Source organism: Tenrec ecaudatus, chromosome 4 (assembly GCF_050624435.1).
Source record: "Tenrec ecaudatus isolate mTenEca1 chromosome 4, mTenEca1.hap1, whole genome shotgun sequence".
Lineage (NCBI taxonomy): Eukaryota > Metazoa > Chordata > Mammalia > Afrosoricida > Tenrecidae > Tenrec > Tenrec ecaudatus.
This window is the reverse complement of record NC_134533.1, coordinates 82395028-82412904: the sequence shown is the minus strand read 5'-3', so window position 1 is coordinate 82412904 and position 17877 is coordinate 82395028. Positions and strand designations below refer to the sequence as shown.

Below are 17877 nucleotides of genomic sequence, written 5' to 3'. Positions count from 1 at the left end.
TTATACCTTTGTTGTTCTCTTTTGGTATAGTAAGTGTCATTGCTAAGTGTGCTGAGATAGAAATTCAATGGGTTATCTTAACGATACATCCATTTATTTTGCCTTTCTCTCTATTTCGGGATATATGTTATTTCACTGAGTCACAAAGTTGCAATGAACATCTTGTATAAATATTTTGATGCAAATGTGCATTTCTTAATTTTTCTTAAGATATTCTGTATCTACTTGAGTATAAGCCAACCCAAATATCACCGGATGCATCTAATTTTATCACAACAACTGCATAAATGTGTGCTGAAAAAACTTGGCTTATACTCAAGTTTATACGGTAGTTCTATAACTGCAATCTTTTCCAAACAAACAAAATCAAAGAAAACAATCAAGAACGTTTGAAAACTGATTTCAGTAGCAATTGTACAATACTCCTTGATGTGATTGAACTATGGAATGATATATGTATTAACTCCCAATTAAAAAAAACCTATAAAATGAAAGATGTTAACAAAGAATAAAAAAAGAAAGCAGAAATCAGTGAAAACCAGAAAAAAATTAAAATAGGTCATAAGAGAATAAATGATAAAGCATTGAATTTTAACATGAATCCATCTGCATTAACCCCCTTTCCAATGCACACTGTCTGATAGCCAGGGGATTCACATCCCTGATCAATGGTAAGAGAGGATTCACTTGAGTCTTAATCCACATGGGGACTCTGTGATCCATAGCCTCATGCAAACTTAGTGTTCATATTTAACCTCTAATACAATTCCCTCTTTGATCTTGAATTTCATTATTTACAATCCTTGGATTAAACAAACTGTTTTACTTCTTCCGTGTGAACTTAGATGTCACTTTATTTAGGTGGCGTGTTTGTTTGTTTTTTTAAGACAATATTTTAATCCCAGGTGCTATTCTTTCTGATAGCTTGGTGCTATCTGATTTCTTCACCTCATTTTGCTTTATCAACCATAATCTTCCATGATCTCTTCATGAGACTCTATTGAGCAGAGCCACACTATAAAAATGAAATGTTCTTATACTAGAGCTTATGATAAGTGCAAGCTCAAAATCCATTCATATATCTATAGTTTACATATGCCGTGGTCCACTTAGAGATAGCATTATCATTTTATTGGGGAATATTATGAATAATCCCCATGGGGTATATATTAATTCTATTAATAGTGTAATTTATTTAGTCAATTCTATAGATTTAAAATACTGTTGAGAAAAGGAAAGTATACATGTATAGGGCAGCTTTTTAAGCTAGAATACGTAGACTGTTGACTGTGCAGATTAAAAATGGACATGGCAGAGGGGAGGAGGGGAAGGAGATGGTAATGACCAACACATGGACAAGGGAGCAACAAGTTACCCAAAACTAGTGGCAGGAAGGGTGTGAGAGTCCTGGTAGGGATTCAGCAAAGGCAATGTAACTGAGAGAAATTACAGAAACCCACATGAAACCTGAGTCTGCTAGTGGAACAAGAGGAAAGTGAAAGAAAATAGAGGAATTAACTAGGATGCAAAGGGCACTTATATAGGTCTAAATACAGGCATGTAAATATATTTATATAGAATGGTGGGGAAATAGATCTATGTGCATATATTTATAGCTTTAGTATTAAGACAGCAGATGGACATTTGACCTCCACTCAAGTATGCAATGCATGAACACTTTGTTCTACTAAATGGGAATTCCATGATGCACACCTTCCCAACATGATTGCTGAAGACAAGTGTGTGCATAAGCAAATGTGGTGAGGAAAGCTTATAGTTTCTGACTGTCAAAAGATATAGCATTTGGGGTCTTAAAAGCTTGCAGGTAAACAAGCCACCATCTAGCTCAGAAGCAACAAAGCCCACATGGAAGAAGCACAGCAGCCTGTGTGACCACAAGGTATAGAAGGGACTAAATATCAGGCATCGAAGAACAAAAAAAAAATCATGTCACTGGAAATTAGGAGGAGTGCACAGTGGAGACACAAAGCCCATCTGTAGGCAACTTGACATCCCATTACAGAAGGGTGCCAGGGAGGAGATGAGACAGTCAGTGTGCAGAGTAGCAATGGAGAAACACACTACTTTCCTCTAGTTCTTGAATGCTTCCTCCCCTCCACTATCATGATCCCAATTCCACCTTACAAATCTGGCTAGACCAGAGGATGTGTACTGGTATGTATAGGAACCAGAAACACAGGGAATCCAGAACAGATGATCCCTTCAGGAGCAGTGGTGAGAGTGGTAATGCTTGGAGGGTGGAGGGAAGGTGGGGTAAAAATGGGGAACCGATTACAAGGACCTACATATAACCTCCTCCCTGGGCACAGGTAACAGAAGAGTGGGTGAAGGGAGACGTTGGACAGTGTAAGATATGACAAAATAATAATAATTTATAAATTATCAATGGTTCATGGGGAGGAGGGAGGGAGGGGAAAATGAGGAGCTGATCTCAAGGGCTCAAGTAGAAAGCAAATGTTCTGAGAATGATGATGCCAGCAAATGTGCTTGGCACAATGGATATATGTATGGATTGTGATGAGTTGTATGAGCCCCCAAAAATGATTTTAAAAATATGTAAGTGACTGAACACTATTTATATAAATAATGATGATTGGAGATTAGGCAAAACTTTCAATAATGCTCATTCACTAAGTCAGAACTGTGCCTCCTGCACCAAAATATATCAACATAAAGCAAAGAGAGCATTAAATAGCAAATATATATGGTAGTCTAAAGTTGCCAATTATTGGGCACCATCAGAGTAAGAAAATTAAACTAGAGTCCAATGACTTTCAAATCCACAACCTTGTCATCTGCTTCTTACATTATGGCGTTCCAGCCTTAAGTCCAAATATTTCTATTCTTTAATACACTACAAGTGTGTTTAAGATAGTCTATGCCTTAATGGGGTTTCCAAATCAAATTCATCCTTCATCTTATGAAGGATACTATGCACCTCAAAAAGACAATGTAAACAAGGGCCTCAGTTGTGTATAGCTCAATCACCAAGGGTAGATAGAAACTCTGTCAAGTATATCTGACTAGGAACATTATACAAGGTATATTTTCCCATTGGGGGCTTATATAAGCAATGTTCAGTGTTTTTTCCATTGGCAACTTGCCCCACCTGGTTTGCTCCACCTCGTCTTCGCTGAGACAAATATGTGGCCCACCCCGACTAAGAACTTGAATTTCCATTCGGGTTCACTGAACACCTTCGTAACAATGTGTAATGATCTGGGTGACCATTTTTATGGCTTTTATCAGATTTCTGTAGCTAATTGTATCGTGTCTATTTGTTTTGACAAGGCATCTGCAACTGAAAAGGAGTGATATTGTTTTATTGATTGTTGGTTCTTTATGCATGGTAGCAACTAGGTAATCAGTATGTGCTTCTTGAATTTACAAATTAATTCAAATGAAGAAATAATTCTTAGACTTTACTGTCAGATTAGTTCCTTCCATGATTGATAATGTGTGTTCCATAGCTCTCTTTGTTTTCCATTCCTTCATTCAAGTCAGAGTCAGATTTGAACTGTGCGGTGAGGCTGACTGAAGTCGTTTTGTTTTTATCCATTCCTTATTGTGTAATCTAGGGAAATTACTCAATCACTCTACAGTTCCTTGTGCTTCGTCTTTAAAATAGAAAAGGTAACACCTAACTAGAGGATCATCATGAAGACTTACTAAATAAATGAATAACTAATAGGTTTGGCACAGAGAAAACACATTTTTCCCTATTATTGTCATAATCTTCATTATTATTGCTGCTATGATAAAAGGTTTTTTTTCTTTAAACTCACCTGGAATTAGAGTGAGAGGCTGGTTCTTTACTATTACTATTTTACTAGCTTGTATGGCTGATCAGTGACATGAAATTTTGAACTTTAAAAATGATAGCTCTACAAATTTTATAGAATTTCCTGGTACTTAGAGATAAAACAATGCAATTTCCCAGAAATACATAGAAATTAATGTATTCTTTAGCCTTGTTTGAGTTTCTCTTAGTGATTTAGTATGAAATGCCCATTGTCTTCCAAATGGAGGAAACAGTGTGTTTCAGCTGTTTTCCATTGGGGAGCAAAGCACAAATGGATTTCTAATAATTTTATTTAATTCACTTTAATTTTATTTAATTCACTTTAATATTAGGAAAATATGAGTTGACTATGCTCTAACACTGCATTTTCATAGCCAGTTTGTTCACTTATTTTGAGATTGTACATATTTTAAAGATGTATGCTATATATATGAGGGGTTACCCCAAGAAAACAGGAATTACACTGGGCAGAGCAGAGCTTTGCAGTATACATTTTTCCCATTAGGCGAGCATTGAGCATCTTGCTCTGAGTTAGTGCACCCAGTGTTGTCACCTGGGAAGGTTCTCTCATCACAGTGAATTTTTTCACAAAAGCAGTGTCGCTCAAATCTCATATTTTGTGATGGCTGATTTAGGAGAACAGCTTGTGGCTATGAAAATTTGTTTCCTGCTTGAGAAAAATGCCACAGAAACTATTGTGATGTTGAACTCAGCTTACAAGGAAGTGCTATGGGAAAAACTCAAGTGTATGAATGGTTTTCTCATTGCAAAAAAAATTAGATGTTGATTGATGACAAATCTTGCTCTGGACGTCCATCAACTTCTTGAACAGATGAAAATGTCGACTCATAGTACATTTGGAGTTTTTTCCACCAGGTCAGACTGTTAATCAAGGTTTCTAATTAGAGGATCTGAAAAGATAGCCTAACAGTGTGTGCCCAAAAAGGCCTGATTTGTGGCAGAAGGGGAATTGGTTTTGCCACCATGTCAATGCACCTGCTCGTGCAGCGATTTCAGTGTGCCAGATTTTGGCAAAAAACAGCATGCCTCTCTTGCCCCACACACCTCACTCACTTGACCTTGCTCTATAACTTCTTTTTATTTCCATGAATTTTAAATTCATAGAAGTGGTGAAGGAAAAAAAAGGTGGGGGGAGGTGCTGTCAGCCATCTAAACAGATGAGTTTGAAATATGTTTCCAAGAATGGAAATGCAGATTTAATAAATGTAATAAGTGTAATGAAGAGTACTTTGAAGTGATATGGTTGTTTTGTAATAAAAGGTAAATGCATAGCTTTGGAAAGCATTTTCTTCAGGGGAGGGTACCCCCTTATATACCAGTGGAGTCCTGATGGCCCAGTAAGTTAAGTTAGGTTGGGATGCTAAAGGAAATGTCAGTGATTCAAACCACCAGGTGCTGTGTGGGGAAAGATGAAGCAATTTACTTCTGTGAGGACTTAGAACCTTGGAAACATTCTAGAGCAGTTCTGCTCTATCCTACTGGATGCTATGAGTCAGAATCAACTCAAAGGAAGTGTGTTTTTGGATTACATACGAGATACTTTACAATAACTGAAGGGCAACAAAGTTGGATAAGAACACAATATCTTCCATTAATCAGTCTATCACCTGTTAGATAATATAAACCAAGTATATAACTGTAATAGTTGTATTTTGAAATAAAGATATTTCTCTCAGATCATGTTTTTATACTTTATCCCATTACAGAATTATATATTAATATTTAATAAAATTTAAAAAATGAACTTTAAAAGAACCAGTCATAATCCAGCAGATCTAACACAACTGAAGTTATACACATTCCTAATAAAATCTAATAAAAAACAAAGATAAGAAAAAATGCTTCTCTTTTATTACAATTACCTTGTAACAGACCCCTCCTTTTCTTATTGTCCGCACTTTAGTTCAGTCTCCTCATAATCTAGTGTGTCAACAAATAGTTCATTGAATTATATAGAGTAGAAATTATCTTAATTTTTTTCATTTCATTGAGTTCTCTACTCCAATTCCTTTTGTATAGTATATAACCCATGTTGTACATTGTTTCCAAAACTATCTTAATATGATTAAAATATGCATGTCCTCTTCCAGGATATCATTTCAGATCATTCAAGCTATAAATGCAACATTTGATATTTATTTATTGTTTGATCATATACTGTGTACACAATGAAAGTCTTTCGGTTATAACAGTGTAGAAATTATCTCTTTGGTCTCACAGGGTTTAAATATAGTGGGGATTAAATTAGGAAGTAAGTAATTTCAATAAAATAATATAAATTTAATGATAAGATAATTGCATGGTCCTGAGGAAAGACATGAAAGGTACACCTTAGATCAATGTTTCCCAAAGTATGCAAAAGTGTCCCCTGCAGAGCACTGGAGCTATCCAAGGGACTGCAAAAGCAGATGTCTACCCTTTTCCCTGGGCTGTGGGCTATAGCACAATGTTAATTTCCAGGGACAGCACTAGAGAGTGGTCAGTAGACCAAATAGGCTTGAGGCCATATTCTGTTTAGACCGCCTATATAAGGATCAGGGAAAATGTCCTCAAGGAAATTTAAGTTCAGAAATTAAAGAATCAGAACATGAGGGATGGTTGTTAAAATTTTTAGAGTACCAAGGGCTAGTGTTGCCACTGAAGGCCTTTCTATATAATCTTTTAAAAATTCAATATGATTTACATTTAATAAATTCACAGATATTAACATCAGAGTTTGCTGAGCTTTGAGAAATGTCTTCACTAAACATTCTCAGCATTTCACATGATTTGCTTGTTTCTTTTATTAGTAATCTATCTTTCTCCCCAAGGTTTATTCTAGAACTTCATATGAATGGGATCAGTATAAGCTGTACCCTTTTGTGTCTAGGTTCTATTATTCATAATAATAGCTATGAGATTCATATATGTTGTTGTGCATATTACTAATCTGGTTATTTTTTTAGCTCAGTGGAGTCCTTAAATGACAAATATGGTTAAGCACTGGCAACGAGGCCAAAGGTTGTTCATTCCAATCCATGAAGATGTATATTAGATGACCTCCCGAGAGTTCTGTTTCTGAGAGATCCCAGCCTTGCAAATACTGTGGGACAGTTCGGCTCTGCACACACGGGGATTCCATAAATCCAAGTTGGCTTGATGGTCAACAGCAAGACAACAGTCCTCAATTCTTTGATCTCCAAACAATTTTCAGTTCTCTGTTGATAGATATTTAGGGTGGTGTCTGGTTTTTGTCAGTCAAGTTTCTTCCATTTAATATAAATGTTTAGTCCATTTATATTTGATGTAGTTTTTAATATTGTGTACACATGTTGTTAGATGTCTAGTGCTGTTTTTGTTACTACTTATAATTTTTTCTCTCTTTCCATGCCTTCTTTAAATACTAAATATTGAATATTTGTGAGTATTCCATTTTTTATCCTCTTTAGTCTGGCTGGCAGTATGGTTAAGTTCAGCAGTTTAAGTCCATCAGTTGCTCTGTGGCTAAGAGATGTGGTAGCTCTCATAAAGACTCGTCTCAGAAATTCTGTGGAGCCAGTTCTGCTCTCTCCTGTAGGCATGACTTCAATGGCAATAGATTTAATGGCTTCATATTTTAGTGGTTGCTGTATCGATTTCAGGTGCCCTTCATTTGATTCTGACTCCTCGTAGCTCTATGTGACCGAGTGCTGCTGCCCCATATGATGTTCTTGGCTTTGATCTTTGGAAATGAATCTCCAGGCTGTTTCCTGGCAGAGCTGCCAGTTTGATTTCAAGCGCCAAACTGAACAGACAGGGCTTGATGTTCTACACCACCACGACTTTTTCGAGATCTCAGTACACAGCCTTCATTTATAACAGAAACTTCCATGAATTATTTTACCATGTCACAAATACTATAAGATCCTGACAACAGTCTACTTCTACTTAGCTACAAGTTTTGCTTATGCCATTATCAGACATTTCGCTCCTGTATGCACCCTCAACCTCTGTATAAATCATTACTATTTTTGCATTCAGGAAGATTGAGAAGCACCATGAGAGAGAATAAAAAAGCTTTATCCATATATATTTACCATTTCTGGTACTCTTCATTTCTTATTTCATATCTGAAGAACCATTTTTATATTACTTTTTCTTTCACTTAAATTTTTTCTAATATTTCTTGTAATTAATGACTATCAGTGGTGAATTTTCTTAGATTTTGTTATGAGGCAATGTTTTTATTATGCTTTCATTTTAAAGAGATTTTTTGACTGAATATGTAATTTTAGCAGGATAATGGCTTATTCTTTATGTAGTTTAAAATATGTATATATTTAAATTTATATATATATTTTAATACACTGCATTACTTTAGTTCTGAGACATCTGAGAAGTCATTACTCAATTGTAATGTTATTGTATTTTGTCCCCTTGTATTTAATGTTTCGCTTTTCCAAATATTAATAGTTTTTCTTTTGCTTTGTTTTCATGAATTTAACAATATTGTGCCTGAGTGAACAACTTTAATTATGTTTATTCTGTGTGTGAAATTTGTGCTTTACACACATACGTGTGTCCATCCAATTTGTAAAAATTGAGCCACTGTTATTGAAATGTTATCTGCTTCAATATTTCTTTCCTTTCTCTCTGGAATTTTAATTACATATCTTTATGTTAGATGGTTTGATGTTTTATCTGAAACTTGGAAGTTTTCTAGTTTTATGTGAGTGTGTGTATGTGTGTATATGTGTATGCTTTGCTTTCTCTCTAGAGATCATTTAATTGACCTGTCTTTAAATTCACTGCTTTTGCCCCTGACATGCCCAATGCACTGTTAAGCTCTTTCAGTACTTATATATTGTTTTATTTTCAGCAGTTGCATTTCTGTTCAGTTCTTTAAAAAATAGTTTCATTTTCTTTTCTCTACTGATATCACCCCATTTGTTCACTCATTAGGCCAACTGTTTCTTTAAATTATCCAGCACGCAGTTTGCTACCTGCTTGATTTCACTATGATGTATCTTCTTTATTCACCTACGATTAATCCATTTTGAATTTGAACCATAGGCTAGTCTCACAACACCCAGTTCAATACCTTGTAGGTAGTAGAATTTAATAAATCTTTGTTGAATCAGTAAGTTGTCTAAGGACCTTTTTTTGATAACTGGTTCTCTATCTTTTTGTGTTCTTAGGTTAGGCCTAATATCATTTCTCTCCATTCAGATTTCCAAGGAATTTTGATATCCTAAGGGTTTTAATACAGGAGTACACAATTCTCTCAGCTAAGAAAGACTACATAGTTTAAATTCAACAGTTGTTTGTAATTCACATTTAGAGTATAAGAAGCAGCAGCATTTAATTTCATTCCTAAGAAATGACTTTTCCTCCCATATCTCTTACAGTTTGTATTATTATTTCTTATATCTCAAGGACATGTTATAGTGTGAAATGAAGCTCTAGCACTATAAAATCCAGTAAATATTAATATGGTTCGAGCATATGCATTCAAGAACAGAATTGAACTTCTGCCTCAGGCTCATTGGTACAAGTCTCAGTACTAACGGATGGGAAAGGGCAGCACTTCCCAGTGGTCAGACAGCATGGAATATTTCTGTTTAACATATATTTTTAGTTCCTCAGGCCTTTGGTTCTTACAAACACAGCGACTTTGTGCATGATGCTCACCAGGACTAAAATTCATTTCTAAGGGGGGAAAAAATCTAGGTTTGAGTAAATTACAGAAAAGTTGATTATTTAAAGTTACCTTATTGTGAACTGAAAACAAAATCTGGAGATTTAATGTCAAAAAGCACCCATTTGATTAACAGTTTGTACATTTATTTTTTTGTTTATATTATACATAGAAAAGATGAGTCCATTTAATATAAATATCCCAAATATTTGTCAAGATTATTGTATAACATAAGATAGACTTGTGTACACACTGTGTAATTAAGTAGTTAAGATATTTTTGCACACTTGTTTAGACATAGTGAAGGATATAAAAATGGTAATAGACTCTCTGACTTAAAGGAGCTTAAAATTTACATGACCAGGTAAGACAAATATAATATTATTCCATTCATCTTTGGCTTATGTTCTTGCTTCTTCTTAAAACAAATTAGGTGGATAAATCATAATCAAAATTGTAGTTATAGAGGTGATTTATACAGGTCTGAGAACTTCATAGAATGGCAGAGGATGGAAGAAGATCAGCATAGACTTTGAGATGAAGGGGGAGTTCAAAGAAATTATATATAAAATTCTAGAGGAATGTGGAAGGCAGTGAGGATGATAGCTAGGGATCTCACTGTTATCAAGTTGTTTGCGACTTATTGTGACCCTAATTGTTTACCGGAGTAGAAAGCCTCATCCTTCTCCTGTGGAGTGTCTGGTGTTTTTGAACTGCTGTTCTTGTGGTTAGCAGTTCAACACACAACCCACTATGGCAGTGGAATACTAGGAGAATTGACGGTTCATGGTGAATTTTTAACAGTACAGTAACTAGGGCAGCCAGGGCAGTGTTCAGAGATGAAAGCAAAGACCACAAACCTGGCTGCTCTGTGTTGATTCCCAGGCTATAAATATATTCTGTTTGGTCCTTTTGTAGCTAGCTGACGTGATATTTAAATAAGCATACCGACAACAGCATTAAACACAAATGTATTGGATATAGAACTTCAGGTTTCACAGTTCTCTTGAAAATTCTAAATAGCTGACAACACTGGATTCTGGCTTTCTCATTGCAACAACTAGCTGGATCTGACTAGCGATGGGCCTTTAAATGAATGTTGAGCTATCAATTTTGCCAAAGATCATTCATCACTCCCTACATATTTCTTTTTTCTTAAAGATCATCTTATTGGGGGCTCTTACAACTCTTGTTACAATCCATACATCAATTGTATCAGGCATTATCAGTACCGATATTGCCATCATTTTTTTTCTAGACTTTTACTTTCTATTGTGCCCTTGGGATGAGCTCCTCTCCCCGCCTCCCCACCATTGTGGTCCCTTGATGGATTATAAATTGTTATTGTTTTCATATCTCCCACTGACTACTGTCTCTCCTCTACTTTGGTTTCTGTTGCTCTTCCCCCTGGAGGGGTGTGCATGGTTCGTGCTATTCATATTTCTTATACCTGACTCTCTTCACTTATTTTAGGCATCCATAATCATTTAAAAATATGACACCTTTGTCAGTAGTTTTCAAATTAGCATATGTCAGAATCACCTGGAAGAATTGAGAAAATATAGATTGCATAGTTTCTGATTCATTAGCACTGGGGTGAGGTTCCCAAATTTGTTTTTATAGGTGGATCTGATACTGCAGGTTTAGAGATCATAATTTGAAGTTTAGATGGATCAATGGGTGCTTTGGAAGTGATTCAGGATTGTAGTGTAGGGTTTGATGAATGGATTTTGCATTCAGACAGATTTGAGCTCTGTTTTCTCACCTGGTATATAAGATTGACAGTGTTTATCTCATAGGGATTACTTTTAAGTAAATGAGATAATGCATACAAAGTGTACATCAATAAACTTTGCAAAAGAAACTAGACTATTTCAATTTTAATTAAATTATTCTTTTGCTATTTTTATTGATTATACCTCTCATAACTATTGATGCTGCTGGGGAGATGGAGGTCAGGGATAGACTGCTAGCTTTGGAGCAAGAGTAATGAACATCGTTTATCTATTTGTTTAAAGCAGGGGTGAAGTATATAAATGTGAAGAAAATAAGCACAGAAGAATTATTATGCAAGATTGAATCTATTTTCTGCTATATAGTCAGCTGGAAATCATTACCCATATGTCTCCTCATAACATATATTAATGCTGTTCGTGTTATCAGGTACCATCATGTGGGTTACTATTCATAGCGACCCTATGCACAACAGAACATAGCACTGCCCCTGTGCCATCCTCACAATTGTTGTTACGAGTTTTACCATTGTAAAAACAGCCCCTATATCAATCCATCTCCTTGAAGGCCTTCCTATTTTCATCTTCTCTCTGCTTTCCCAAGCATAATGTCTTTCTCTAAGGACTGGTCTCTCCCAACAACATGTCCAAAGTATATGAAACAAAGTCTTGTCACCCTTGCCTCTAAGGAGCATTTTGGCCACACTTCTTCCAAGACATATTTGTTTGTTCTTTTGGTATTGCATCATGCTTACAATATTCTTCTCCACCACCATAGTTAAAATGCATCTATTCTTCAGTCTTCCTTATTCTATGTCTAACTTTCAGAAGCTTATGAGGCAATTGAAAATACCATGGCTTGGGTCAGGCACACCTTTGTCCTTGAAGTAACATTCTTACTTCTCAATACTCTACAGAGGCCTTGTGCCCCGAATTGACCCAACGCAACTTGTTTTCTTATCTCTTAGCTGCTGCTGTCATGAACATGACTGTGGATCCAATCAAAAAACAATCCTTGACAACTTCAACCTTTTCTCCATTCATCATGATGTTACCTATTGGTCCAATTGTGAGAACTTTTGCTATTCAACCTGAACTTACAGGAATTGATGATCTATTTCATGATCGGACCCTGGCCTGGTTTGGGCTGTTCCTATTGAACTTCTCCATGAACATTTTCTATAGATGTAGTCGATTTGATTTTTGTATATTCCATCTGGAGAAGTCCATGTGTAAAGCCACTATTTGTGTGTGAAAAAGTACTTGCTATGAACAAATTGTTGGTCTTGCAAAATTTTATCATGCAATTTCCACCTTCATTTCTATCACCAAGACCATGTTTCCCACCCACTGTTTCGTCCTCGTTATTTCCAACTTTTGTATTCCAATCATCAATAATTATCAATGCATCTCGATTATATGTTTGATCAATTTCTGACTGAAGACATTGGTAGCATTCTTCAAATTCTTCATCACTACCTTTGTGTGGTTGGTGCATAAAATTGAAGAATAGTATTTATTAGATTTCTTTGAGTGGGGATAGATATAATTCCTTCATGAGCTGCATTGTACTTCAAGATAGACCTTGAAATGCCCTATTTGAGGATCAATACAATGCCATTGCTCTTGATTTATTATTCCCAGCATAGTAAACCAGATGATTGTCTGATTCAAAATATGGGTCCATTTCAACTAATGCCTAAGGTGTTGAACTTTATGTGTTCTTTTTCATTTTTGAAAGCTTTTGATTTTCCTAGATTCATATTTCATATGCTCCAAGTTGTTCATTGATGTTTGCAGCTGTGTCTTCTCATGTTGACTTGTGCCTGGCCAGCAGATGAAGATCCCGAAGGCCTCTCTCCCACAGGATCTTCTCTGACACGCCATCGGAGTCAGCTCTGCTTGGAGGAAGCAGCTCTTCTGTCCTAGCTGGAATGCCTTCCCGCCACGGGAGATCATTCCCCATTTCTATCTCTGACTATGCTCTGCTGGAATTCCTTAGGCCTTCAATATCTGACAGTGTTTCAATTCTACGTATAAGGTCTTTAGTAGTTAATTTCTCTGTAATGGAAAGCAATTCCTTCATTGTTGTCTGTTCTGAGTCTAGAAGTTCCACTGACAACTGTTCATTTGGTGTGACCTTGCTCTTATTTGAAATACCAGTGGCATAGTTTCCAACATCACACCAACACACAAGCCACCACAGTATAACACACTGACAAGTGGTGGAACATTAATGTGGAGAAGAATTATTATATAGCTGAATATACAATTTGGCTATCATATTTGCAAACAATACAGGATCACAGGCCAGTGGATGGTAAGTTTTGTGGATCCAGTGGCAATGGGAGCATCTCAGCACTGGCAGGGGTCTTCACATGGTTCCTTCAGCTCCAGGGTTCCAGCATATTCCATGTATCTTCTCAAAAGGAATGTCTCACAGAAACTATGTTCGTGTCCCTCCTCCAGTGAATTATTTATCTCCATAGGCCCCAAATGAGGTAATCAAGCTGCGACCTGAATGACAGGCTAACTTCTACCCCTTCACTCTTAAATCTCAAATTGACAACAGATTATGTAACTACCACAAATATTTATTGGGGCTATTTTGTGCCTGGCACAAGTCATAGTATTTTCAGTCAGCTTATATACATCTGGAAGATGGACAATAAATAAGGAAGACTAAAGGAGAATTGATATCTTAGAACGATGGTATTGGTGAACACTATTGAAGATACCACGGACTGCTAGAGGAATGAGCAAATCTGTATAGGAAGAAGTACAGCCAGAATGTTCCTAAGAAGTCATGATGGTGAGACTTCATCTTAAGTACTTTGGACATGTTATCAGGAGAGAATAGTCCCTGGAGAAGGACATCATGCTCATTAAAATTGATGCTCAGTGAGAAGACCCTTAATGAGATGACCACAGAGTGGTTGCAACCGTGGGTTAAATCATAACAAAATCTGTGAGGGTGATGCCCGATTGCCAGTAATTCATTCTGTTGTGCACAGGACTGCTGTAAGTTGGAACTGACTTGACCGTACCTAACAACAGTAACAGTGATTCATTGAATAATTTATGTTAAAAGTTTTTAAAGTATTTGTACTAAATTACATTGCAGAAAACAAGTAAATGGATGTGTTGATTTTTTCTTTTTCAGTTTACAGGTTGCAGTGGATCAAAAGAAAATGTTTCCTGTGTTCAGCAAAATAAAGAAAACCAGTGTTTTGAAAATGAAAATGATGAAAAAACAAATGTAAGTGTTTCCATAATTTTTTGTTCTGTATTTAATGGGGAAAATATGTCTTGTTATCTGAGAATGCTGCTGCTAGTAGTGACTAAATAAAAGAAAATGTATAATATGATTTCTGGCTTTGATCAGAAATAGTTGGTCACCTGGGCTGACACTGAATGTGTATTACTTTGATGACTTGTGGCTTCGGAGTTCGTGGTATATTATTACATTAGTAACATGCACACACATATTTTAAATCTATTTAAAATATTATATTAGGCTGTTTTGGACCTTCTAGAAAAACCTTCACACTCGACTTTGATAGTGATGTTGGATTTTTCAGGTCCCTCCCTTCCTCATATTGCAGGAGGAAGGGCAATGGCTTGGCTTCATTAAGTAATCTGGAAACTGCATTTGGTCACTTTTTTGTGATTGGCATCTTGTGTAGTTGTAACAAATATGGAATCAGATTACTCATCCGTATTTTAACTTTAAAGAGGTCACAGGAGTTTTTAGGATGTATTCAAGGAAACTCAGGGAACATATATGCCTTTATAAGTACAAACTTTACTAATTGGTGACTTCAGATTGAATTTTTTTCTAATCCATGGCTATTAATCGGCTTGATGGCAGTAACTTTGGTTTGGATTTTGTTTTATGTACTATAGCCTTGGTGATTTAATAGGGGTGCCAGTCTTTATTTTATTCACAGAGATACCAGACCTAATTACACAAACAATTCAAATAAATAACCAATATTTTATGAATATTTGTTAAACAAAATAATTTGGGGAGGTTATATTTTCTTAGGGTTGGCTTTATTGTAGCTTCCCAAAATCCAGCTTCAATGATGGTTTACCTAGAGATAGATTATTTTTGCTTCCCCTAACTCTCTGTCAGCGAGCAGCTACAGTTTTCATAGGCCTTCAAATTGTAATTACCGATTGCTGACATGTCTACTGCTACTCATGAATGATGAATGTGGAGAAGGGAATAATGTTCTTAAATATAATGTCTAGTTTGGACAGGTTTATCTGACTTGGTTCTTCCTAGTCAACCTCCTGCTGAGACCGTGCGTTTCTGACATAGAGACACTGAATCAGAATATGCATTTTAACAAGATGCCCAAGTGAAACTTGCAGATCTTCAGGTGGTGCTTTTGCGTACCTGGGATTACATAAAATTCATCTGGGATATTGTTAGAATGTAGATTCTGACTGAGTAGATCAGGGTTGGAAATGTAAATGCTCAGTGGAAGGCCACACCAGATGGAGGCAGTTTGAAGACCCAGTTCTTCGGCACTACTGCTCTCCTCCTATTGGCTTGGTTTTGAGATTCAGCTAAGTCCCGAGGCAGTTCCAAGGATCACTTTTGATCATTAGCTTGGAGTTTTCAGTTAAAATAAGAAGGTGAAAAAGGATGTCCCTTGTCCTTTACAAGGAAACTATGAGACCTAGAGCCAAATTTAACTAATGCCCACTTTATAAAATACCTCAGAAAAAAAGACCACTTTCTCCTATGCCGAAAATGTTTTTGCTTGTGGTAGAAGCTGTGATCTAAACTATTTGAGGCTATTTTAATATGCTAAATATGTTTGCAGGAAAGGAAGTCACTTAATTAGGCAATGGCCCTGTTTTTCTTTAAAAGAGGAGTCATACAGGATTCATGAATACTTAGAAAACAAATCTTTAGACTTCCTGGCTGTCCACAAGGATATTTGTATTTTTGCTTCCTGAAAATGAAGTCATTTGGTCTCAGTAGGACATAAATGTGCCAACTTATCAGGCAGCTAAATTAAATAAATGCTGGCAAGTGTTTTAGAGAAACTTGTCCTTTTGTCATGGGAAAGCCTGTTGCTGGCCTACGTTATTTAAGTTAAAGACCTTCGGTTTCTTCATCTCGTAGTGCAGTTACAAGCGTTAAATGAGATCCTGAATATGAACATGTTTAGTACTGCCTGGAAATGTGAATTTTCTATTGCAATACAGAAAGATCTAGGGAGTTCCCAGACTCATGTTTGTGGCGTTCTTTTGCCTAGAAGCTTCTGAAGAAGACCCTCCCATCTTACTGATTTCTGCTTGTGACATTGGATTAAAATGAACATTAGAGAGAATGTTCTTATCTAAGAAAAAGTTTAATTTTATGCAAAGCAACATAGTATCCATGCTTCAAAGGCTAGTGACAATAAATCACACATTGGACATTACAATTGTTAAATTAATATAACACTGAAATATGTACTTTTTATCTTCAGAATTAAAGTAAGCTACTTCTAAGTATTATTCTAAGTCTAAAACCCTATTGTTTTATAATAGCAAACTGCAGAGAGCGTAAATTACAATGTTTAAAGAGATAACCCAATGAAAATGCAATTAAAATATTTTAGACATGTAGAAAAAGAAGGTTTAGAAACTGATTGTGGAAGCAATTGTATGTTCTATCTGACATGATTGAAATATGGACTGATATGATCTCTGTATTAAATCCCAACTCTTGGCTATACCCCAAAACCAGAAAACAATGTAGTATGCATTGTTCCCACTAGGTGAGCATTGGGGAACTCACTTGGAGTTAGTGCACCCAATGGTGTCATCTGGGATGTTTCTCTCTGGTCACAGTGAATTTTTTTTGTAAAAGTAGTTTCCCTTGAACCTCATTTTCTGTGCTGGCCTGATTAAGAGAACAGCGTGTGGCTATGAAATTTTGTTTCCTGCTAGGGAAAAATTCCACAAAAACTATCGTGTTGTTGAACACACCTTACAAGGACAGGGCTATGGGAAAAATTCTAGTGTATGAGTGGTTTTCTAATTTCAAAAAAGATATGTCGATTGATGACAAACTACATTCTGGATGTCCATCAACTTCCTGAATGGACGAAAATGTCAACTCCTAGAGCATTTGGAGTTCATTCCACTGGGCCAGACTGTTAATCAAGGTTTCTATTTAAAGGGTCTGAAAATACAGCCTTACAGGGTGCGACAAAAAAGGCCTGGCTTGTGGCAGGAAGGGGACTGGTTTTGTCACCATGACAATGAACCTGCTCATGTAGCCATCTCAGTGCCAGTCTTTAGCAAAAAACCTCATGCTTCTCTTGCTCCATGCACCTTATTTATCTGAGCTCGCTGTATGAAATTTCTTTTTGTTTCCCCGAATGGAGAAGGACATTCCAGGCAGAGATTTGATGACAGAAGAGAGGATTTAAAAAAAGATGGTACTGTCAGCCAGCCACACAGATGAGTTGGAAAGTATTTCCAAGAATGAAATTGCAGATTTGACATAAGTATTAAGTGTAATGGGGAGTACTTTGAAGGTGATAACCAAGGTTGTTTTTGAAAAAAAATTTAAATACATAGTTTTGGAAAAAATTCTATTTGGGGGAGGTACCTCCTCGTATATGTATCCCAAA

At 36.2% G+C, this 17877-nt stretch overlaps 1 protein-coding gene across 1 annotated transcript in view; it reads left to right on the top strand.

The window, feature by feature from the left end:
• The window catches only part of DLG2 (discs large MAGUK scaffold protein 2), a 2300776-nt gene that overhangs the window by 469770 nt on the left and 1813129 nt on the right, over positions 1–17877 (top strand). The window contains exon 4 of the mRNA XM_075548681.1: positions 14397–14492. Within this exon, the coding sequence (XP_075404796.1) occupies positions 14397–14492 (96 nt within the window). The remainder of the gene's footprint in view (positions 1–14396; positions 14493–17877) is intronic.